This window comes from Manis javanica, chromosome 11 (assembly GCF_040802235.1).
Source record: "Manis javanica isolate MJ-LG chromosome 11, MJ_LKY, whole genome shotgun sequence".
NCBI lineage: Eukaryota > Metazoa > Chordata > Mammalia > Pholidota > Manidae > Manis > Manis javanica.
Window position 1 is genome coordinate 101,433,434 of NC_133166.1, and position 24,428 is coordinate 101,457,861.

At 45.6% G+C, this 24,428-nt stretch overlaps 1 protein-coding gene across 1 annotated transcript; it reads right to left on the reverse strand.

The window, feature by feature from the left end:
* Window positions 1–3,744: 3,744 nt before the first annotated feature.
* On the reverse strand, window positions 3,745–22,908 carry DYRK3 (dual specificity tyrosine phosphorylation regulated kinase 3). Its single transcript, XM_073217031.1, has 3 exons — window positions 22,188–22,908; window positions 20,198–20,309; window positions 3,745–9,790 (listed from the first exon to the last, which is right to left on the reverse strand). Exons 1-3 carry the CDS (start codon window positions 22,262–22,264, stop codon window positions 8,216–8,218), a joined length of 1,764 nt encoding a protein of 587 aa, XP_073073132.1. The 5' UTR covers window positions 22,265–22,908; the 3' UTR covers window positions 3,745–8,215.
* Between the last annotated feature and the right edge of the window lie 1,520 nt (window positions 22,909–24,428).

Here is a 24,428-nt window from a genome sequence, read left to right on the forward strand (position 1 = left end):
GAGAGGGTTGCACGTGGGGCAGGCATGCATGCAAGGGGACAGGGCTATGGGAAGGAAAAGATAAGCAGGTGTGCAACGCGCTGCACATACATACACGTGCAGAGGGCAGGGAGGTGCGCTGGAAACAAGGCTTTGGCCAAATTAAGACTTGGTCATGGGACTTTGGCCAAGCTCTTTCTCCCTTCAACTCCTCTGCCCACGCGGTCCTCACCAGAGTTATCACCCTTTCCCAGTGCCGGGATCTGGGGACTGAGTTGTGCCTGGGGGGTAGTCCCACCAGCTGGCTCCCTCCCTGGCCCAAATCGCCTCTTCCCACTGCTCCTCCCATAAAGAAGAGCTGGCACCCTCGGCCCAGCTCCCCTTGCCAGATGAGACACTTGAGCTGGGAGATGACGGGCGCTCTCTTTTTAACCAGCCTGGGCTCATGGGACTGGCTTTCATCCAGGCAGACATATGCAGGCCTCCAAGCAGGGCACACAGCGCTATTTATCTCCTGCTAGGTTCTCAGCAGGCAGGGCAGGCAGGGTGGGGCTTTTTCATTGTATTTAAGCTTCAGCTGGCGCCACTGAATTGCCCCGGCCTTAGCCTTTGCTCTTTTCCCAACCTGGTAGGTAAAAATAACCCCCCTATTTTGGCACCTTTGGGGAGTTGAATGGGGGCAGGGGGAGGAGGGCTGCTGGGAATGCAGAGTAAGCACTGGAGGTGGGGGGCATTTTTTTGCAGCAGCAGGGGAGAGTACTGCTCCAAACCTTGGCTCTGCTACTAACCAAAGGGACAAGGGTGGCTGGGGTCTCAGCATTTCACTTTTTCAGCTCTGAAGAGCCTGGGCACTATTCATTCATGACCTCCAAGGCAGGAGGCACCGCAGGCAATGGGAGGCCGGAGGAGCCAATAGTCAGGGCTAGTAATGGGCAGGGGCCGTCACCACGGAAATCCTTTGCTGACCTCCGGCCCCGATCCTTCACCTTTTTTTGTTGCGGGTGATACTCCAGGACATCCAGTCCATGTCCACCACCAGATGTGTCTCATTGTATTTCAATTCTTCACCCAAGCTTTAACTTCCCACTGAATTAGAGAGCAAGGACACACGTGTCTCATTCCTGCCTGAGGTGCCCCAGCACGGCCCGAAGACCCTGGGCCCTGACTCGCAGAGCCGAGAGAAGACAGGCGGAGGAGCGGGGCGGTGGGCGTGGCGCCCCCTGGAGCCCCTGTTGGGCCTGCAGTTGGGTACGGGGCGGATTCCCCGAGCCCCGGGGCCCCTACCGGGTTTCTGACTTCACTGACTGCGGTCAGAGAAATCTCAGCCTTGCTCCTCCTCCAGCCTCAGGTCCACCCAGACTCTCCCAGCTGAAGCTACACGCTTCGGGAAGGAGGAGGATTTAAGTGCAGAAGAAAAGAAAGAACAGAGGGATTACTCACTCTATGCAGCTGCCTCGGGCCAGGTCAAGCTTTGAAGGGGTAGGAGAGGTGGCGTGTGACACAGCAGCTGGGAACCAGTTGTCCCTGCAGGAAGCCCGGACCCCGGAAGCGCCTGACCCCTGCTGCAGCAGGATGGAGGGAAAGCACCTGTGACCCGTCCCGCGCCTGGTGCCCCCCGCGCCGGGAAGTGTGAAGCCTCCTCCCCCTCGCTCCTGCCTCTTTGCCTGGCCATCTCCCTGACGTTTTGGGGCAGAGGGTGGCTGGGTTCCAAGGAGAGGAGAGGGCTCCACGAACGGGGCTCACCACGAGGGGACTGGGGCCAGGACAATGTGCGGCAGCTGCTCCCAAGCTACGGCCACGGGAAACGATACCGGGAACGAGGTGCCTGAACCCATCCCATGAACTCACCTCAGTCTCCAGCTCTGCCTGGGGAATGGCGGTGGGACAGAACTAAACAAGGTTGATTTAGCAACCAGAGAAAACAGCAACGCAAGCCAGCTAACTGTTGAGGGACAGAAGGGAGAGAGAGTGGGAGGAGAGGGGAGCAAGCCCTGCGCCCACCGTTTCCTCCACCCGTGGGGTTGCTTCGCTTGGTGAATTTGGGACAGAATTGATGTTTGACGAGGAAGCCCCAAGGGTCAAAGCCCTGACCTGAAATTATGTTGGAGGAACCCCAAGGGTGACTCCCTCGCATCTTCAAGATCAGAAATGGAGGGAGGGCCCAGCAGCTGGTGGCTCCACACCTTCTCCCCTTTCATCTCTACCACCTTTTCTCCAGCTCAGAACAGGAGCCTCAAACTGCCTGCAGAGACTCAGCGCTCGCTTCCACTTCCGAAATAGCTCCCCTTCCTACCCATTCACATGCAGATTTATACAAACTCAAAACCCGGAACAGAGTGTAGGTAACTTGGGAGTTTTCTCTAAACCCACTGCCTGGCTTTTGTTAAATTCTGAGCACGTGGCCTACAACACTGTCCTTGCTCCTTATCTCTGACCAACACCACTAAAGTATTCCTTTTTTTTCCCACACATAGCAGTTGCTCAGTAAGTCACTGTTGAAAGAATAAATGCACCAACAAAGGCCTGTATGGCCGTGCTTCAGAAGGGCAGAGGTGAGTTGAGCTGGGGCCAGCATTCCACTCCTGGGGCTAATTAAGACTTCTCTGCAGGGGGTCAGACTGGGAATCCGGGATCTCCTCTTACAGCAGGAGCTCAGCAGCAGCCAGACGGAGAGGCAGGGCCGGGCACCCTCTCTGCCGAACTCAAATTGTGCCCAGGCTTATGCTACAGAAAGGTCAGAATCAGACCTCAGTGTCAGTGTGGCCTGGTTGCAGGTTTCTGCCTCTCAACTGAAATTCCTTTTATATAATGAAAAGCAATGGACAGCACACCCAAAGCTCTCATTGCCATTTCACTGCCTTTGGCAAGCTCTGGTGGTTTTTGCCTTAATTGGTACAAAAAGCTGCAGGAAAGTCCTGGTTTGGGGTGCATTAGGTCATGGGAGAATTTGAACAGCCATGTATTTAAAAGAAGGCTGATCTTCTTTTAAATACAGCCCAGCCTATAGTTTCTATAGCAGCAGTAATGTTTCTCTAACATACAGCTGCTTTGCATATGGGAAGATCCTTATCTAACTTTAGGCGGGGCTCCCACAGGGCAGTAAGCCTGTCCCGAAGAATCTGGGACAGTCCACAGGCGGCAAAAGGTAGTCCTTCAGTTCAGTGTCCACTTAGCTCCTGTTGCCAGGGCAATGATGGCTCAGGGCCAGACTCGAGGCGGGTAGGAGCTGAATGGCCCAAGGGACCCTAAGACCAGAGCTTGCCTATCCATCCATTTTCTCAGTTCCCTAAGGTTTTGCGATCCATGGAACAAGGCCTGGTCCTAAGAAAAACACTGAAATTTCCCAAATAAACTGCATTCCTTGAAGCTGCTTGCCAGGCTTCATCCTTAACCTTGAGCTCCAGGAGGGCAGATGTGAGGACTCGTGGAGGGAGGCAGGACAGGCCCCCAGGAAGATGCCTCCCTGAGGACCACGCGTGCGGTCCCATTCCCCTTCTCTGCAATGCCGGCGCTGAGGGGCTAGGAGGGTGCTATAGGCCGAGTCTCTGTAAGGCCGGTTCCACTCCTTTTCCCATCCCAGTATCTCCTTTTCCAAGTACTTTTTTTCTCTATCATTGTCATCAGGTTAAGGGGCTGGACCTGCCGCCCACCCCCAACAATCCAGTGACTGGTACCCACCCGCCACACTGGGGATATTTCAGTGTAGCGCTCAGGGCCAGCTGGCGAGTTCTGCCTTGGTTCTGAAACACTCATGAGATGCTGAAAAATTCTCAAAGTGGTTCATCTTTATTTTGTAAAAAACAAACAGCCGAAAATAAAAAAAAAAAAACACTGACTCATCCATGCCAACTGCACTTTCCAGAGGAAGCCAGTCAGCAGATTCAAATGAACAATGATAGGATCCCATGATACCAAAATGATTCAAATCTGGTGCTGTAAAGGCTGACATCCTGGGCTGAAACAGCCACAGGTCACCGGCTGGCTGGACTGGGGGTAGTCCTTTCTTCTTAGTTTATTTGTGGGGTCACAGAAGAGGTGAGACTCTTTCTAGTCAACAGTCAGACACGCTTCTCCTGTTACAGAATGATTCGGAGAGTCTGGGCTCAACTTAGCAGTTGATGAGCTATATTAAGAATCAGATGGTCTCCGTCAAAGCCTAGAGGAGATATTTGTAGCGCTGGCTTTCCTCGGGGGTTATGAATCGCGGGGCTAGAGCTTTTAGTTCTTACGTGGATGGGCTCACTGTGACTCTAAAAACTTTTCTTATTGAAACCGGCAGACATAATTTGACAGACACTGGGGAAGGATTACCCTTGATCACATAATAGTTGAAGGCCAGGTTTGGAAGTAAATTCTTTGTAATTCTTGGGCTTTAGGAAGTACAGGTTTGAAGATGAAACTAGGACATATTGAAATGAGGATATTAAAAATATTATTTAAAACTAGGAGGCTGATTCCTGGCAGAGGACAGCTCTTCCTTGATTTACCAGTCTGGACAGGACGCAACCCTCCAGGTTGTTCAGTATCTGAATGAACATATGGATGTCTGCCGTTGCTCTACGTACAGTATGGTATAGCGCTCTACGTATAGACTGGTCATCTCTGGAGAGACTTAAGAGATGGAGGAAAACCTGCTCTGGCAAATCCACCTGGTTCAAGGGTAAATACTTATCCTTTATTCTCAAAGGAGAAAAAGCAGATAGAGGGAGTCTGTCACAATCTTTGTCACCTTCCCAGCTTCCGTGTTGATTACATAAAATAACAGATGCAAAAGAAATCATTTAAAATAAATGAGAAAGTGTTCCATGATTCACTAAAGTAGTGCGATATTGTTAGTCACGAAAGCTTAGAAACACCTACCAGCTCCTACCTAAAATTTAGCATTTAACCTTAATCATGTCTAGTTAGGAATTAAGCAAAACAGAATGTGTTTCAACGCGACCAGCTGCTACAGATCCAAACTATCCCACAGTTGAAATTGTTATTTAATATTTCGTTCAGATTTTTGATCATGCAATAAACCCCATTCTTAACAGATGAAATGTCATGAAAATGAAAATATACTAACTCTAGCCAGCTGAACTGGTCCCAATCCCCTTAAAACACCTAGGAATAAAGCATGCTATATAGTCATAAACCAATCTTCCCTGGGAAAGAAGACCCAGGCTGGACTCTCTCCTCTTTCAGAGCCCCTACAGGACAGAAGCAAAATCTTCATGTCATAGTTAGGTTAAGGTTGCATTTTTCTTTTCATTATTATCAAGGTGTAAAATACTGGACCAGAAGAGAAGGTAGCCTCACATGATCTTTATCTGGATATCCTTTCTCAAAGAGAAGAGATCAGAGATTGATTGTGTGGGTCAATTTAAAAGAAGACAAGAGGGAAGCACCGTCTTGGTACGTGGAGAGGACTGGGCGTCCATCATCTGCACATGATCAATAGCGCCACCACCAGGTAGTTTAGGGCATCATGAAGACATGGCCCCACCCATCTGAAGCTTACATCCTAATACGAGAGGAAATTGTGACAGCCCGTGAGCGCACAGATCAATCACAGTGGGGGTAGAAGGCAGAACAGAGTCTAATGAGATGAGCAGGCATTAACTGGATTAGCCGATTTTCCATGTTCAAAGAGAAAAATGATTTTAGGAGTGAAATGAAACAAAAATTCCCACCCCCTTTTTTTCACTGTGTCAACAATAATTTGGAAACTCAGTTGAGTTTAATTTAAAAATCAGTAAAAGAGGTCAACCAACTTGACCTGCTTAATTGAAATGATCAACAGACCACAAATGGCTGAACAACAATCTAGTAACTGTAGGATCCAGTCTGAATCTCTGCACTGACCCTGATCCCATTCAGTCACTCACCGCTATGGCTGGGCAGGGATCCAAGCAAAAACTTCATGGTGGCTGAACAGAGGGGCACAGGGTGAGAGCCTCGAAAAGCCACAACTTGTCCCTAAACTTGAAACCTACTCATAAACCTCCCCAGGGCCATCTGGTACAACCATCACCGGGTTTTCCGGCAGCCCACTCTCCCCGAACTTGAGCCAGCCTGCAGAAGACGGGCGTGCCAACCTGCGTGACTCTGCTCTGCATCACTTCTCCAAGTTGCCAAATTTAAGCAGAAACACATCCATTCACCTTCCCAGACTTTTCTAGATTTTGTCCAGTGCCATGGATTGCCTACAGTCTGCCACTTGGCCCAGTTTCAGGAAACTCACAGTCCATTCAACACACAGAAACAGAGCACATGTCCACCTCAGCCACACAGTCCCTTCTCCCTCAAGTCACCCCCAGTGGGGGCTAACCAAGGAGACCTCACTAAAAACACAAACATCAAAATGCAGTACACAGCAGATGCATTTGGGGTAGCAATTTTTTTTAACAGTTTGCTCAAGAGAGCAGGTCTCCCACACTGATAACTGCTGGCAAAAAACAGCCTCACCACATGCTATGCCTAGATAATGGGGACCGTCAAACAACTTCCCGAGGTAAGCAGGAGTTAAGAGGGACCGATGGAGTTGCGTATTCCATGAGCTTCTATAAACCAGAAATAAGAATAGTCCAGTTGCTCAGTCACCAAAAGTTACGAGACCTCCTCCTTTTAAAGAGGCTAAGGCCCATCTTACTACGCTGATGGACAGTGACCGTAATGGGGTATGTGGGGGCGACTTGATAATATGGGTGAATGTAGTAACCACATTGCTCATGTGAAACCTTCATAAGATTGTACATCAATGATACCTTAATAAATAAATAAAACGAAGAGGCTAAGGCCTCAATCTGAGCTCTTGTGCCAGGGAGGCTGGGGCCACACTCTGGACATCTTTCTGTTTGTTCTCATTTTTCACGACCTGTGCTGTGGCCTTAGGAATACTTTTGGATATGGCAAAAGTTCCTTAAATAACACGCCCCTGGCATTTTTCTTCTTGTGGTTACTGTTGTGCCCAATGAAAGGAACCTCCTTCTGATCCTAGGTAGATGGCAGAAACTAAATTCCACGGTAAAAATGGAACTGGGTCACCCTGAAAACAGTGTTGTAGAGAGCAATGTAGAAAGCCCTTTGAGGACACAGTTCAGTCCTATGCTTACCATGGAGGAGGGTGGAAGTAGAGGAAAGGAGGAAAAACAAATAAAAAGCAGTGAGTTATTTAGTTACTATCCCTTCTCCATTCTTCCAAGTAAGACATTGGGCTAGTGATTAGTATTATGACTAGCCTGCACTGTTTAAATCATAACAGAGAAAAGGAAAGGAAGTGAAGTGTAGGAAAATGAAATGGATTGCCACCAGTTTCCAGATTTCCTTCTGATAACTGAAGTTCACTCAGAATCTAGGGAACAGTCTTTGGTTTAAATTGAAAGTGGGGAAATTGTGGCACATTAAGGTGGCAGATAGCCAGAAAGAGAGGTGGGAAAGCAAATGTAGTTAGGTTTGCCTGACAGTGATCACATTTATGAGGAGGGTCCATGTAAATGCAGCAAGGAGGCTCATCCCCAGGGTTCCAAGAAAGTAGGGAACTGTAGTCTGCATGCAGTTCATCTGGGGCAAAGAAGCCACCTTGCCTTCCTTGGAGCAGAAGGGTGCATGTGTAATATGACTCAGTTTTAAAACCACTACTTTGTGAAGTGGTAAGATGTCTGTAGGAGCACCCAGGAAACAAATCAGAGGCAAAATAATAAAAATAGCAACATGAAATAAAAATACCGTGCAGCACAGAATTGAAGGGAAGGGAAATGAGCCACAAGAGGAGTGACACCTTCTTCAGGTGACCAACAGCCTCCTAGACCTTCCCCACACATAGCCTTTGTGAGCCCTTCCAACTAGAATGAGGCTTTCGTCCGTAACTGTGGCCACGTCCCACGTTAATGCTGTGGGAGGGACGAGAAGTGCGGAGTCATCAAGGATACACCTTTACCTTCTATTTTGAGAGACAGAAATTTAAACCACTAGAATACATAGGTTGATGTACATCAGATGATAATAACAAAGATTCATTGACCTATAAAAAGTCATTTAATGTATATACCAGGATGGCCAATACAAGCTGGTTAGGTAATTAGCCCTTGAAGAGTTCTCTTAGTCATATAAAATGCTTGCCTTGTTAAAAAAAGAAATCCAGTCAATCAAAAACATATCTATTAATGGGCTTGTATTTTTTTCCCCCATTATCAGGTTTGCAAGATAATTTAAAAAATACATACATATGCATCTCTGAGCATATGGGTGTCCATTAGCTGATCAGTTTTGGCAACACATTGCACAGAGGTATACCGCCATTGGTTTCTGACATCAAGTTAGCTTTAAGCTTATGAGCTATTCCAACAACTGGAGGCAGCTTGGAGCCCAGTCCCTGGAAAGCACTTGCAGGATTTACTACTTGTTTACCTGACAATTTTTCCATGGCCAGAGGTCTGGGTACAGACTTGCTAATCCAAGGGTGTCTTAGTGCTTGAGCTGGAGTCAGGCGGGCAGAGGGGTCCCAGTGCAGGCACCTTTTCAAGAACTCTATAAACAAGTAGTCATCACACCCTTTCAGTGCTGTTACCCAGTCTTTGCTGCCTGGAGGACCCCGCTTTTTGCCCCTACGTGAGCAACTCCCCGCAAGCACAACCGTCCCATCTGCCTGAGTAGTTGCAGAACAGTAGCGAGGTAGGCCCTTGGAGTTAATAAAGTACTTGGCACGTTTGGATTGTTCCAGAAGTTTTGGTGGTGGCATCCCTAGCAACTCCATCATACAGGCCAGTTGGTCTCCTTCGTCCTCCCCAGGGAAGAGAGGCTCCCCTGTTAGAAGCTCTGCAAGGATGCAGCCAAAACTCCATATGTCAATAGGTGTGCTGTAGCGGCTCCCTAAGATGACCTCTGGAGCTCTGTAGAATCGAGACTGGATATATGTGTAAAGCTTCTGGTACTCGAAACAGCTGGACCCGAAGTCAATGACCTTGGTCGCACTGCGCCCATGGTGTTTCAGGAGGATGTTTTCTGGCTTCAAGTCGCAGTGAATGATCTTATTTTTGTGGAGAGCATCCAAGGATTGCAAGATGGATTGAGCAAATTTGCGCACTAACTGGACACTAAAACCCTGAAACTTGTTTTTTTTAATTAGCTCATAGAGGTCTATGCTCAGCAATTCGAAAGCCATGCAAACATGGTTCCGGAATGTGAAACTTTCCAGCATGTGGATAACATTCATGCTACCGTTTTTATCCTGCTTTTTCAGATGCTCTAAAATCCGGATCTCCTCTGCTGCTTGATGGTGGAAGCGCTTTTCGTTGCGCACCATCTTTAGGGCCACATACTGCCGAAGTTTGTGATCATAGACCCGGGCTACCTGTCCAAAACTCCCCTTGCCAATAATTTTCAGCACCTCATATCGATAAGCTAGATGGTCTCGGGGCACATGAATATAGGCCCCATCAGCATCATCATACCCACCGTTATTGGGCCCACCAATAACGCCATGCCTTTTCTTGGCGTTGGGCCCCACAAAGTAAATTTCTGGATAATTGATGATTTCCAGCTTCTCATAAGCAGTGAGGTGGTGTTTATACTGCTTCAGTGCTTGTTCTGGGGTCAGAGGCACCACTTTGGATGCCTTGGGTGAACTGCTGGATTTTACTGTATCCAAGCTGGCTGAACTTTTACCCTGAGAAACGGTGGGAGAGCATTTTTCAGAATCATTGATGCCGTCTGATTGGAAAGTATCAGATCTTCTATTACCAAATTCTTGAAACAGCTGTTCTACCTTCATCTCACCTCCATTCAGAACGGGCTGAGTATGATCTCTTGTTAACTGCTTACTGGTGATCTATGGAAAAGAAAAACGAATGTAATATTCAAATCACTAACAAACAATGGAAGGGTGAAAGGCTCTCCCCCAATCCCCTACTAAGCAACATCAAAACATATCCCGTCACATAGGTTAAAATGGCCCCAAAATGAAGAAAGGCTGGCATCTCTAGAAACTTGTATTATACTAATGGGCTCCCTGAGTATTATGGGCCACCCCTGCTCCCACATACACGCGCAAGATGGTCTTCTCACCATACCCTAAATGTGCTAGGTTCCTTCTAATGCGTGTGTCTTTCTACTGGGAATCTTTTTACCCCATCCACTCAAATCCTGTGCTGTTTCAAGGCCCCATTCAGGTTCTCTCTCTTCCACTTAGAACCACTTAGAACAAGCCCATACTAATCAACCTCACATCTTAACTGCAGCTTTTTGAGGTTAGACCACATAATCTGGCATTTGATCATATATATATATATATATATATGTATATGTATACACACTGTCCTATATTGTTTACTAAGTGTTTCAAATACCTTCCCAAATCTCAAGGACATATAGTGGATCAAGATCACGCATATTAAAGTGTTCTGCAAATGAGAAAGTACTGTTCAGTGGCAGGGACAGGATGGCACCCAGGCTCTCCCACCAGTCCAGGGCCCCTCCCAGTGGCATGACCGGGCACCGGGCTCCCCAGGGCCTGTGCCCCTCGCAGTCGGGCTGAATGCCGACTGTGGCTGGGACAACCAAGGCCTCAGCATCTACTCCCAGACCCCCAAGTAAAGTACTGGGTCCTTCTAGCTTAGTCCACTGACTCCCAACGATTCTAAGCCAGAGAGAACTCTTGAGATCATATAGGCCAATTCTTATTTATGTGAGGAGTAAGAGTGAGAACCCAAGGCCCCTGGGCTCTTATAAAACTCGCCTAAAGAAATAAACTCTCTCTCTCTTTCTCTCTCATCTACGCACATGCCTTCCTTTCCTCAGCAGAAGCATACCAGCTTTTTTACTTGATTTTGCTTAACTTTTTCCTGCAAGGAAGAGTAACCCACAGAAGCAAGCTTGACTTTTTCCTCTGAATAATGAAACAACACTGTTTGAAATTAGAGTAGAGAAAAGCAAAACAAAAAAAACCAAACACTGACAAAAGAACAAAGAAAAATAAAAGAAAGTGCTAGAACAAAAGAAGAAAAAAGATGTCAAATCTATTGTTTAAAAAAAAATTTCAGGATGCTTCAAGAACATCTATTTTTCTAAATGGACCCTAAAGAACTGTGCCCCGTTCTGTTGAATAAAGAGCTCCTGTGACCAGGGGCAGATCATTCCAGAGATGCTCAGAGCTATAGTTATAATCTCTGTCAATATGATCAAAATTAGAAGGTCATGATCCGAAGTGACCAAAACTTTAAAAGACGGAATTTCAATATAACCTAAACAAACAACAGCCAAATAAACTATATAAAAGATGAAAATATAAACAGCAGCAGCAAAGGATGAAAACATTTAAGTGTTGGCATACTTTTCATGCAGCTCCTAAACTAGTCATACAAGCAGGACATTAGCTCCAGCCTGCTCCTTTTAGATTATTTAATCAATTAAAACATGTATCGAGGACTACAGCTACAAAACTGAGGGATTACGTGGTCTTACACAAAGGGAAGCAGGCAGCACAACTGTAGCCACTTTGGAATTTAGTTTTTAAATAAAGAGGCAAGACAGGGACCAGGATAAGTCTGATACCAAAATAGAGCCATCAGTGGTCAGCAAATAAAACAGATGCACAGACAGACCCTAAATACCTCGCTAAAATGTAAACCCAACATTTTTATCAGTAACTCATTCCCAATTTTAGGGATGAAAAGAAAAGAGGGTCCCATCCATCCAACGGTCACAGGAATATTTACTGTTCACTATTAAAATGAGTGCTAAAAAAACCCAGTGTTCTCAAGGAACTACAATTAGAGGATATCTGCTGAACTAGGGAATTATAATTGTTTGGTGTTAGCTAGGTTTATATATAACAAAAACGAACATTTGCATGTGTCACAGCCAGTTTTCCTTAGAATTTTTACCTCCTAACTTAAAGGCATTCAAATATTTACTGCTTAAGTCTTGGAGCCGCATTCAGAAGAAATGTGAAGTTAGAAGGCTTGGGTCGGGGACCTGGCTAGACTGCTGAACAGTGGAAGGTCCTGGGCAGGTTACTTAAGCACTTAGCCTAGTTTCTTAGCCTCGGTTTCATATGTAAAATGTGAGTAGTAATACCTATTCTCAGGCTGTTGTGTGAAACAAAATTATAATTAATAATATATGTGAAAGAACTCCCACAAACAAGACATTTTTTGCGAACATGTAAACAATCAGGCAAAATTCCCAATGAGGCTTTAACTCCTCTACACCCTCTTTCCCTTTCAGTTAGTTTATCTCCCCTCTCTGTGGTGCCCACCTCCTTACCTCCAGTCTCCCTGCACCAGACATCGGGCACTGAACAGGCTTTCTGCTCCACGAAGGCCCCGCCCAGGAGGCCTTCCCTTTGGATGCATGAAAACATCTCACTCACCTTCTCCCCCACATAAAACCTGCTTTCAACTTGCTATGCAATTTGATGTGTTACCTCTCCAAGATATCTGAACTTTAACGAAAGATCAATGCCTTAACCGGAAGGGATGACTCTCTAGGGACTCCAGGCATCATGACAAGCTAGTAGGAAAGGTATTTGTGGGCCAGGGTCCATCCTCGGATATTTCACCTACTCTGTGTCTATGCAAGCCTGTACCAGCTCTGGAGGCCTTCATTTCTGTTTGTGATAAAGAGAGGGTCTCAGGTACAGAATATTCATAAGAACAGACAGATAACAAATTTAATTTCCATAGAACTATAATAAGATTAAGGATGTCATTTGGATTTCCTGACTCATGGTTTTTCTTAAAGTTAGCCTCACTCTCTTTCCCTACAAATTAGGTCTTATATTGCCCTTTGGAACTACAGGGGGTGTCTACAGAAGTGCCCAACTTGATGCAAAGCCCTTCTCAGATAGTAAAAGGAGCTGTCCTGCCTCCACCATTTTTCTTTAGGCTTATCATCTGCATTACATCCTCCAGTTCACACGGCTTCTGGCAGGTTGCCTTACTATCCTATTCACATTCTAAACACAGGCTGCACTTTATTATGTCTCTCTTGAAGTGTTGCCCCCAAAACAGACTTCAGGTACACTCCACTATGCATTATCAAGGTTTGAATCTCCAGTGGATCTGAAGAATTCCAGGAAGGAATTTTTCCACACAGGGAGGGGTTCTCTCAGTTTCTTTCCTTTCCTGCAAATAACTCAAAATACTGGCCTGATTCAATATGTGTCAAGACAACGGTGCTGTAAATAAAATCTTCCATTGTTCTAATCATGTTTTATTTAAGAATGCTTCACATATACTGTTCATTTGGAAGGCTCTTAACATTTTATATAGAATCTTCAACTGTGTGAAAAGTCTTAAAGATCTGGTTGAGAAATTCAGAAAAGGAATATTCCTCTCATCCAGATATAAAACACCATCCTAATCCTAGCTCTTGACCCTAAATCTCTGCAACACAAAGCTTAGCCCAATAAAAGCCTACAAGCAGATAATTTATAGTTTACAATAAGACTGTAAGAGTATCTTGGATAAACAATGAAATTAACAGACTTTGTGGCAAGAGCAATAGGGTCTTGGGATGCAGTGATGGCCTAATGAACTCTAAGTGTCACCAAGAGATCAAAAAGCATTTTTTTCAGCAAAGTTTACAAAGACATCACTAGGTTAGGATATAAAATCGTTACGTCTCCCCAAAACTGCTACTCTGAATACCATACAGTAAGAAATTAATTTTAATCTTGAAACATATAACTGAATTGACCTACCAGAAGGTGATCAGCATTGGCCAACTCTGAATTAAAGTTAAAATGAACTTCAAGTCACATGTTAATGTATCAGCCCATTTGCAAAAAGTTCCCTGCGGATTCCCCTGCTCACTGGCAGCAAGTAACCAAGAAAACTGATAGTTAACAGGAGGAGTGTGTGGTTTGGAGCTCACAGAGGTGTTTACGTATTAAAGAAATAAGCTTGCAGAGAACGGAAAGGCAACTTACTGCACTCTAGAGAGGAGATTACAAATAGAGCGACCAGCCTCCCAAATATAGTTAGCCAAATATATTTCTACAAATTAAATTACTTTTGTAATATTGGTCCTGAAAGTAGTAAAAAGACCGATTTTAACAGCAAAAGCTGACAAAAAGTTGGGAAGGGCTGTGAAAAATTCAAGTAACTTTTTTTATAAAGAAACAAATTTAGGTCTTAAACACATAAATATGAAGGAGGGTATTACAAATTAGTCTATTCAATTATTCAGTGTGCTGGTTAGATGACATATGCAGCAAAGTTTAAAGTCACAAGATAGCTTCTCCCTGTCATGGAACTCATCCACACCCTGCTCTTTATAATTATTACTATTCTTAGGGATGTCTAGGGAAGGTGAATTAATTTTATTATCTTAACTAAAACAATATCAAAAAACAGTGTCAAAAGCTAAACATCTGCAAGCTCCAAAATGATTAATGTAAGAATATATAATTTATCCTCCATTTGCCCCATGGTCCCAAGCACAGAAGCCGGTGAGAATTATGCCTGGGCTGGCCTGGGGCTTGCTGGGCTGACCCCGCCTTATCTCTAAACATCCCGACCCTCCCGCAAAGCAACAGGTCGTGCGGATCCGCCACAGTAAAAGGCACCACGCTGCTGCCCTCTCTCTCTCTCTGTCTGTCTCACTACCCTCTCTCTGTCTCTCTCATTGTCTCTGTCTCTGTGTGTCTGTCTCGCTACTTTCTTTGTCTCTGTGTCTCTCTGTCCCACTGCTCTCTCTGCTGCTCCCTCTCTCTCTCTGTCTCCCCATCCCTGTCTGGGGCAGCTACTCTCTCCTTCAGATAATAAATCTCTTGCATGGGCCCGTGTCTCCTGAGTCATTCTGGGTAAGGAGGGTCGCGACGAGATACCCTCTCATTGGCGCCGTGACTCGGATGAGGCTCTCCCATAGACTTTGCTCTTCCTCTGGGAACCTGAGCTGCTCTGGGAACCCTCACTGCCCGATCCTCCTCCACGGGCTCACCGTCCATTTCCCCGGTCTTCTCACCCAACACCGGCCTTCAATTTGGTGAGTCTCCCCTTCATGGTCGACTTAAATGACCCTTTGGAACCTGGGAAGTGACCGTTGAGTGTCCAGCACCCCCAAGGGCTCCTCTGGGACAGGGGTACCCCCAACCACGACTTTCAGAGTCACGGTTGATCCCCATAGTCAACCCTTCTCTGCCTCCCCATGGTGAGAATCCTCATCCACTGAGGCCCGGTCTCCCTTTATCTACATTTCTACTCAACTCAAAAACTCCTGGTACCAGGTACCAAGCCTCCCCAGCATTTTCGCCTCCGACCCCACAGTTAGAGGTGGTGACGACCCCCCTAACTGTGCCTGGTCTTCTTCGCGACCTTCTCAATCGCTCAGGGACGCCTCAGCGACTTCTGAACGGTCTCGTTCTCACCGTGGGATCTGGTCCCTCCATTCCCACAGATTCACTGCCAGGGTGCTTAGTCAATAATCTAAAGCCCCTCCACCTCACTCCAGACCTCAAACCTGTTCGCTACTGTAATGAGATCTGGCCACAGTATTCCTTACACAATCAGTCTAAATGGCCCCCCAATGGCTCTTCAGATCCTAAAATTCTCCGCGACTTATACAACTTATGTGAGCGGACAGGCAAATGGAAAGGGATCCCATATATCCAGGCTTTCTCCTACCTCCGAACCAAGCTCTCTCTCTGTCTCCCCTGCAATCCTAAACACCTGCTACTTGCCTTAAATTCCATACCCATAAGCTTTTTTCATGTTCCCAAATATCCTCAACTGCCTATAAAACCCCTAGACAATGCACCACCACGGGCTCTCTTGTCCCCTCCTGGCTCATGCCAGGAGCTCTGTCCTCTCACTGTATCATTATGTCTCAATCTGTATGTTTGTGTCTAAGTGTGTAAATGAAAAATATTTTTCTACCTCCGGATGGTATTAACAAAAATTGATTTAAAGACAAGCGCTTGTAAAAATTGGGCATTCTAAAATTTCCAGAAAATTCTAATAGAAGATACTAAGCGTTAATGCTAATTTAAGTTGAATTGAATAGACATGTCCTTATGGTTATCAGCTGCCTAAGTTTACCTAAAGTCATTTAAGTTGATGGTATCTGCTAAATCTTTCAAAGAAAAATGCTTAAAGTGAAGTGTAGCTTTGTCTAATGTGAGTAACTATTTAAGCAAGTGCCTTAAAACTTTTAACAGCTTCCCAAAATCAAATTCAAAAAGGTGTTTTTTTACCTCTAGTTCACTCTTGATATTTTCCAGAGGGCCCCTGGAACATGTCAGAGGAATTTTTTCTCATTGGAGAAAATATTTGGCTAATTTGGCTTATTTATCCAATATACAGTTACCTGTTTAATTACCTGGAAGGCACTATCACAGAGAATGATGCTAAACTTTGTTACTGAATGTTTTGTGTTACAGAAAGATCCAAATTTCCTTATGACAACTGTCTTACAGTAAGCTCTCATCAGATCTTCAACCATTGTCATTTTAAGTCTTTTGTCATCTATAGTCACTGTTTTATTACTCCTAAACTAGTAAAAAACTAGATTTCAGCAGAACAGGTATTAGTTACATAGGATTAAGTAAACTAAGGAAGATGATTTTGTGGCTTTTTGTTTCAAATGTTGTTGATAAAGTGTTTTAGGCTTTTTCTCTTAAGCTGACAACAGTTTAGTAAATGACTGCCTTTATAAGCAGAATTGAAACTTTATCTTTCTCTCTACCTGATCCGTCCAGAATTTAAAAACTCTCAGTGACTATTTTTATATTTCATGGCAGTATGTTTATTTGCACAAGTTCAATAAGAATCTGCTTTCCTTGTAAGAGGACCAATTAAAAACACTGGTTATATTACCAAGGCTTTGACTGGAGCGTCATACCTGAGAGACACGTGTGTAAACTCAGATATGAACAGACAGCTTTAAGGAACTAAGATTGACTTTATAAAGCCAACAAGGCCCCTTAGAAGAACTGGCCTGGTACCTTGCTTACAGAGTTCCCAGCAGCCTGACCAGGTGAGTAAGGAAGGTCACTTCCTGGCAGGTGCAGGAAACTCAGAAATGTCTTGGGAACCTCAAGAGAGGAATTCACCCAAATCTACAGGTACTGCAGGCACAACCTGATGGCAAGTCTGGCTTAGCTGTCCGGTCTCAAGAAGCCTTTAAAAGTTCAATCTGAAATTCCTTACAAAAAGTTCCAGCAAAGCATATTTAAAAGATCCCATGTAATCAATTGCTCTTCTTGCTGCACTTATGCAAATAATCAAGCCAAGTGTTAATTATTTTCTTAACCTGGCTACTTCTAATAAAAATAAGGGTGATTTTAGAGAAAAGTATTGTTTCAATAATGCAGTCTTATCTATACTAAATCCTAATACTAGTCATTGAGATGTAAACTCGATCCAGAATTCTAGTTTCCCCATGATACCTGGCTATGATTCTCAATTAGACTCTTCATATTTCTAGTGCTCATATTCAGCCATGCATTTTTAATCTCAAGTTTGTCCTTCCAAAATGCAAACTCCATCTCCAGATGTTGCTACTTAACCTAATAACAATTTGTTCTATCTTGCCTAAAAGCCACAAAAGTGCAAATAGTAATAGAAATGAAACCCAGAATAGAAGCGCCAACCTTCCGAGGCCCTCTCAACTGACCAGTGATGGAGACCTAGCTGCACCCTTTACTGCGCCCCCTCTCAGCACGAAGCAGCCAGAGCGGTCATTGTCCCCTTTCTCTAGCAGTAGCTAGAGTCTGTATCTGTAGAGCGGGGAATGAGACAGGGACCATAGGCTTTAGAATAAGGTGAGAGCCTCTGGAGAAAGCAAGGCAGGATATTTGCAGTCAGAGCAGTGTAACTACATGCTAGGAAACCCCCCCTACTAAAACTGTGTTGAACATTAAGCTCTAGAATCATTCTTCAGTGAGGTCAGTTAATGTTCCCCAGATAAGAAGAGTAGCACATGTTTTATTATGCTAATCATTTGGAATCGTGTGTAAGATTCACTTTAGCATGCTAAAGGCCCAGGCCTACATGCTGTCTTTCCTCCTTCAGATCTGACGAGGTAATTTTGCAAACTGACCAACTAACTGCAGACCCAGCTGTAGACGGCATAGTGAAAGGCAGGATTCTTTAGCAAATAGACAATATCTCAGCCCGCCTTGGGGGCTGGGCAGGCAGCCTTTTGATGTGCTCCCAGACCAAGACACCGGTATCCCAGAGAAAAATCAAGGCAAGAAATTCCTTATGTTAAGTTAATTTTTAATATTCAGAGAACATTAACAAGTCCTTCCCCAAGGCTTTAGAGATAGTCCCCACCTTTTTGGACAGGCTCTAGCACAAGACCCCAAATCCCTTACTCTCTCGAGCTCCACCCTCCTTCAATATGTAGATAATCTCCTCCCCTGCAGTCCCTCCCTACAAACCTCTCAACAGGATACTATTCTCCTTTTACACTTTCTCTCAGAACGCAGCTATCAGGTTTCACCCTCCAAAGTTCAGCTGTCTGCCACTCAGGTCACATACCTGGGAGTTCAGCTCTCCCCACGCTACAAGGCCATTACCATAGACAGGAAAAAACTTCTCCAAACCATGCCCATTCCAAACACCAAGCAACACCATCCCTAACTCCCAAATGGCAAACACCATACACAGTAATCTTTCCCACGCCAACTGCAGTTAAACTCCAGGGTCTTCCCCATTGGATACACAACTCCCACCTTTCGTTTGTCTCCCCTTATTCCCCTCCCACCAAATCTCCCACAGGTTCCTACTCTACCCTGATGAGACCTCTTACTCTCCGCATTTCACGCTGCTCATCTCCACTTCCACTCACCACTGAAGAAATTTCTGCCAACACGGAGTCCTAAGACCTCCCATACAACCGCCATGCGTCATGCCTCAGGATTATTAACCCTGGTCTCAACACTTACTCTCTCACCAGACCTATCTTCCCAACGCCAGCCCTTTCTTCTGTTTCAGACTGTCCAAAAGATTGCACCATCAAGGATTCCCTTCTCCCTGCGGGTTGCTTTGCTGCCTACACATAGGTCCCCATCAATGCTGTAATTCAGCCACCCTATGTAAACATAGCAATCAGCCCAAATGCAAAAAATTTCTAACCAAACCTTTAACCAGCTTATATTACAGGATTACCAACCCTTCTCTAAAGACGGTGATCCTTATTGAACCTAGAACACGCCATCGCCACTGCAGACCAAGGGCTCATCCGAAGACCGCCCCCCATCAATACAAAAATGAACTTCATCGCCCCTAGTCAGCAGGAAGCAGTTACTGGAGACTGACCTGCACCCCTTCCCGAATCCTCTACCACTGATAAAACAGAAAAGGGAGGAATGTAAGAATATAGTAATTTATCCTCCATTTGCCCCATGGTCCCAAGCACAGAAGCCGGTGAGAATCATGCCAGGGCTGGCCTGGGGCTTGCTGGGCTGACCCCGCCTTATCTCTAAACATCCCGACCCTCCCGCAAAGCAACAGGCCGTGCGGATCCGCCACAGTAAAAGGCACCACGCTGCTGCCCTCTCTCTCTCTGTCTGTCTCACTACCCTCTCTCTGTCTCTCTCTTTGTCTCTGTCTCTGTATGTCTGTTTCGCTTTCTTTGTCTCTCTGTCCCCCTGCTCTCTCTCTCTCTGCTCTCTCTGTCCCGCTGCTCTCTCTGCTGCTCCCTCTCTCTCTCTCTCTCTCTCTCTCTCTCTCTCTCCCCACCCCCTCCCTCTGGGGCAGCCACTCTCTCCTTCAGATAATAAAATCTCTTGCGTGGGCCCGTGTCTCCTGAGTCATTCTGGGTAAGGAGGGTCGCAGCGCGAGATACCTTTTCAATTAAATGTATCAAAAACCAAACTGTACTGTCTTAAGTTTTATTTATCTGATCTATAAAATGGTGCTCTTCAGCATACTAATAAGCCAGGACTGCATTTCTATGGCAGGAAAAAAAATCTGCAGATCTGTTGAGTTCTGGGGTATTATCTGTTCAAATGAGTAAGGCACTATATTTATCATACTACAAACAAGCATTACGTAGATAAAAGTAGCATATTAGCTTTTTCCTAAGTCCAGCAACTGAAAGGAATAGGTGGGTTTCAGATCAATATCATTCTGAAAAGCTAAACCTGAACCACAGAAACTTATTCCAAAGTCAAGAGAAACAAAAAGGAAACAAAAAGAGCCTGGGTTGCCACGGAGATGTAACAGAACCTTGAGCATTAAGCAGCACTTCCTCCTTTCCAAGAACGTAAATTACTTCATCTACTTACATTTAGTCTTCTGGGTAGAGGTGGTTCAGCAGGATTGCAGAGTACATTTGAACAAGGTGGACATTTGGTTTCATCAATCATCATGAAGGTATCGTAGACATCATCCCCCAATCTGGTTGAAAGAATTGCAGATAAAATCTGTCAGCAACCTAAGTATGTAAATTTGTTTCTAAAACATCTAGTCTTAACTGCTTCATATCTGCTACAAAGAATAGAACTAATACAAATAAACATTTACATGTATTTTGGCACTGAATACAAACACCTGGGGTATTTGGCAGATGAATAGAGGAAAACTAACTTTCCTTTTTTTTTTTTCAAGAAAGGCTAGCATTTCTAGGGTTGTATTTTAAAATCGTTAGAACAAGTCTTCCTTTCTGAATGTTGTTTACAAAGAGGGACTATCAAAGGATTTCATTTAACTTACTGCTTGAGAATGAAAACTAGTTTGAATAGGAAGCCTTAAAAGCTAATCAGAACAGGGAAGAAAAAAGAAAAGATAGGCAATTCTATTTCCAAACTCAGATTCTAACCTCAGCTGTACCACTTGTCTGCAGGACCTTCTCAGACCCTGTTTCCTGCATGTTACACTAGGAAAACTACCAGTCTATGCACTTTTGGGTCTTACAGGTTAAGAAATAAAAGGCCTTCTTAGGGCTGTCTTCTTTTTATTTATTTACTTACTTACCTACTAAACATCTACATAAACTGAGGAAAAATACAGTGAACACTACAGCAAATACTAAAGGGATTCTCTAAATTTAAAAATGTACTAAATTTCTCTTCTTCACCCACTTTTTCTGGTGGATGGTGGCAGCTAAGTACTAAATGATTAAAGATCATTTCTCTGTTCTTCAACACCAGTCTCTACCACTGTAAGGAACACAAAAGACCGAGAGGATTTACTTAATCCACAAGATGGCCCTGAATAATGTATTTCATCCACCATCCGCCACCAAGCACACTGATTTCCTAGTTACACACATCAGTATTTCACTGTATCATTTTTACATGAAAAACTGTGACTACAATAATGATGACAGGGTTGCAAGGAGTATTGTTTAAAATCTTCTTAAACATGTTGGAACATTTCAGTTGCTTTTAGAAACTGTTTGATAAAATTAGTTCTAGAGTTTTCTTATTGATGTGTTCTAGGAATACAAAAGAAAAAAAAAACACCCACTACAAACATTTTTGGAATGTTCTCTTTTTTAAACACGCTCCCGTTCTGATAGAATTTTTTATATCTTTAACGGAAACTGCTTCATTGACAAGAACCAGAAATTCTGGGCGTGACTGACTCTTTGCCAAAAGCATGAATAGAACAAAATAGGACAGGCGTCCACATTTACAGAGAAAAAGATGAGACACTCAAGACCTACAAGATTTCCTATAAAAAGCCAGAGGAAATTACTCAAAGGAAGTCTCCATGCAAATGAAGTGGGGAAGGGGGTCCCTTCTTCCCGTTTAGGTGTGAAATACATAAAAATTTCTCAAAATAGGATCCACTCAAAGCCCTTCTCAGCAAAGACGCTCACCTGCAAATCCGAAACCAGACCGCACCCCTCAAAGCAAAGCCCCAAGAATCCGGCCTTGATTATCTGCTCTGAGCAACAGGGCTTCTTTAAGAGGTACTGCTTCCTATCCCCCCCCCCAAGTTAACTAAAAGAGCCCCACAAATAACCCCAGCTTCTCAGTTCCTTACCACGTACCCCGATCTAGGGCTTCATAGATATTCCCGAGGGCGGGCATTCTGCCTCCCTGACTCTGCTCTAGCCCCCTCCCCCGCTCAAGGTGGGCTGGCGAGAGCAGAGCTGATGGAGACGAGGAGGGTGGGCTGGTCCTCGGGAGGGTGTCAGACACCTTCCTCGGCATCCTGTCCGGGGCTCGCTCACCCTCCAGGCCGTGTCTTCCCTGCCCCCCGACCTCGCCTGCCAGCGCCAGCTGCTCACTCGGGCGCCCCCAGCCCGTTACCCCGCTGCGCCGTTACCTCCGCTGCCGGGGCGGGAGTCCGGCTCCGGGCGGCTCCGCATCCTTCCGCCCGGGCCCTCGAGCGGTGCCTCCCATCCGCTAGCTCGGGACCCCCGTGGGGGAGGGGCGGAGGCTGGGGAGGGTCCGGCAGGCAGCGTCCACTTGCGCCGGGGCTGCTGCCTTCCGCGTCGCGACGCTTTCCCTGGGACTCTGATCCAGACACTGCAGCTCCGCGCGCCTCCGCTCGGGACTGGCCCGGACTGGGTGGGGAGACAACCGGCGGGAGCGGGCGGGGGAGCGGCGCGGTCGCCTGGCAACCGCGGCACGCCCCGCGACACGCCTCTGCGTCACTACGAGTGACGCAGGGGGCGGGGCCGACGCCTCTCCTCCGGGCGGGTCGCCGGCCGCGCGAGCTTGGCGGCAAGCCTGGGTACCCTAGCGGCGAGCTGGGGGCCGGGGCAGCGCTGGGGGAGCAAGCGAGCTCCCGACTACCTATTTGGGAAATAGCAATTCGCCCCTGGTTTCTGCCTCGGAAATGAGGCCCACCCCTCACCGTGTCTGTCCCGTAGCACGTTGCAGCCTGGAGTTCCCTTGAATATGAATAAAAAATGAATGAAAAAATGTGTAATTTCTTAGAGTTCCCCATTGAGGGGAATGAGTTCCTTTGGAAAGCAATAATAAACCCAGTTAGTGACACTGTACCAGCGCTTACGAACGTTGTCCTATTTCATCTCAGTAACCACACCAGATGACACCCCTCTTTTACAAATTTAACTAGAATCCAGAATTAAAACTGAGATCTGTTTGACTCCTGCAACAGGATGCTCCCTATGGTTGGGCTAAAAGCCATTCTACTGATGAGAAAAGAGGCCGCAGGGAGCCGTGCTTCCTAGGGATCCTCTAGGTGGCGGAGCCCAACTAAAAGTCTACTTTTCCCTCAAATTGCCAGCTTCCCCTGCTGCACCAGTCCCCCTGGGAGGATATTCCTGTCTTTTTCCTTGGAATTTTTTTTTCTTTTCTGAAAAGTTAAGACATCTCGGTAACACCAGTGTTAGGGGGGTCTCAATAGTTGGAACGAAAGTGAGAGGTTGAAATAGAAAGGCACAAACGTTTTCTTGAGCGTGGCGTCTGAATCAGATTTTCTATTTACAAAGCACGAGGCCGTCTGACCTGGGAGAGAACGCAATGTTCTCAAAATGTCGAACATGAGCGCCACCTGGTGGGCCTCGGAGACGCACTGCCCCAACCCGGTAGCGCACAGTCCATAAATCTGAAAATCCCCATCCAAGGCTCATTTCCTTGCGACTAAAAGTCATATTCCCTGTTCTCATGTCTCCAAGTAAAAATGCCCGTGAAGATCCAAAGGCTTTTCACTTTATAAGTTAAGAATGTGTCCGTTTGAGGAACTTTCTTCTTTGTCATCGATGTTGCTTTAGCCTGTTACATAAATATAAATAAAAATATTTTCTTCCACGGTGATTTTTTAAAAGTTTTTATAATGCTGCGAATAAGCTTTTGTGGTCTCCCCGCCTCCAGCCAGAGCGATCCTGCTTTCCGATGGGTGTGCATTAAATAATCTCTGTTCTTCGCACTTACGTGTACACCTCAGACCCCTTTACTGCCCTGATCATTCTAACGGGACTTGCTCCCACAGGCTTTATTACCTCACGCTGAATCACTGCGTTCAGAAGGTTGCATCTCCCGTCTGTTACAGACCTATCTCTGTGAGCGAACTTGAAGCATTCCTGTTCCCTTTCCTGCCCCTGAGGTGGGAAACACAGAGCCTTCCTTTATCTTTAACCTATTGTTCCCATGGTCAAGGGAGGGAGGATTCCTTGTCTGTGCCGGAGCTTCATAGATCTCTGACCTTAGTGACCCAAGTACTTTCCGATGTTTCTTTAAAGAGCCTCTGTTTCCTAACAGTATGGCTGGGTTAATGTCCGCAAGGATCTAGCAGACACTTCCGCACCCCCTGCTGTCCTGAGCTCTCCAGCTCTTGAGCAACTTCCACACCATTCATGCCCTTTTTTTCTCTCCAAAGCTCCACTCAAAAGTAATGCAAGATTGCCATTATCTAGCTCCATACAGATATTGCCCTGTTCCATGTGCCTGGCTAAAGCCAGACTCACCTACAATGCATTAGCCAAATACGTAAGATGCCTGCCTGTCCTTTGAAGCCTGTTCTAATATATCTGCAAAATCAGAAACCTGTAATAAACAAAGAATTGGAACGGTTCCAGGATCTTCAAAAATCATTGGG

Coding starts and splice junctions, on each gene's coding strand:
- DYRK3 (XM_073217031.1), bottom strand. CDS start 22,264: ATGGGAGGCACCGCTCGAGGGCCCGGGCGGAAGGATGCGGAGCCGCCC. Junction 20,310..22,187: donor CTCCCGCCCCGGCAGCGGAG/GTAACGGCGCAG, acceptor TCTTTCAACCAG/ATTGGGGGATGATGTCTACG. Junction 9,791..20,197: donor CTCTACCCAGAAGACTAAAT/GTAAGTAGATGA, acceptor TCTTTTCCATAG/ATCACCAGTAAGCAGTTAAC.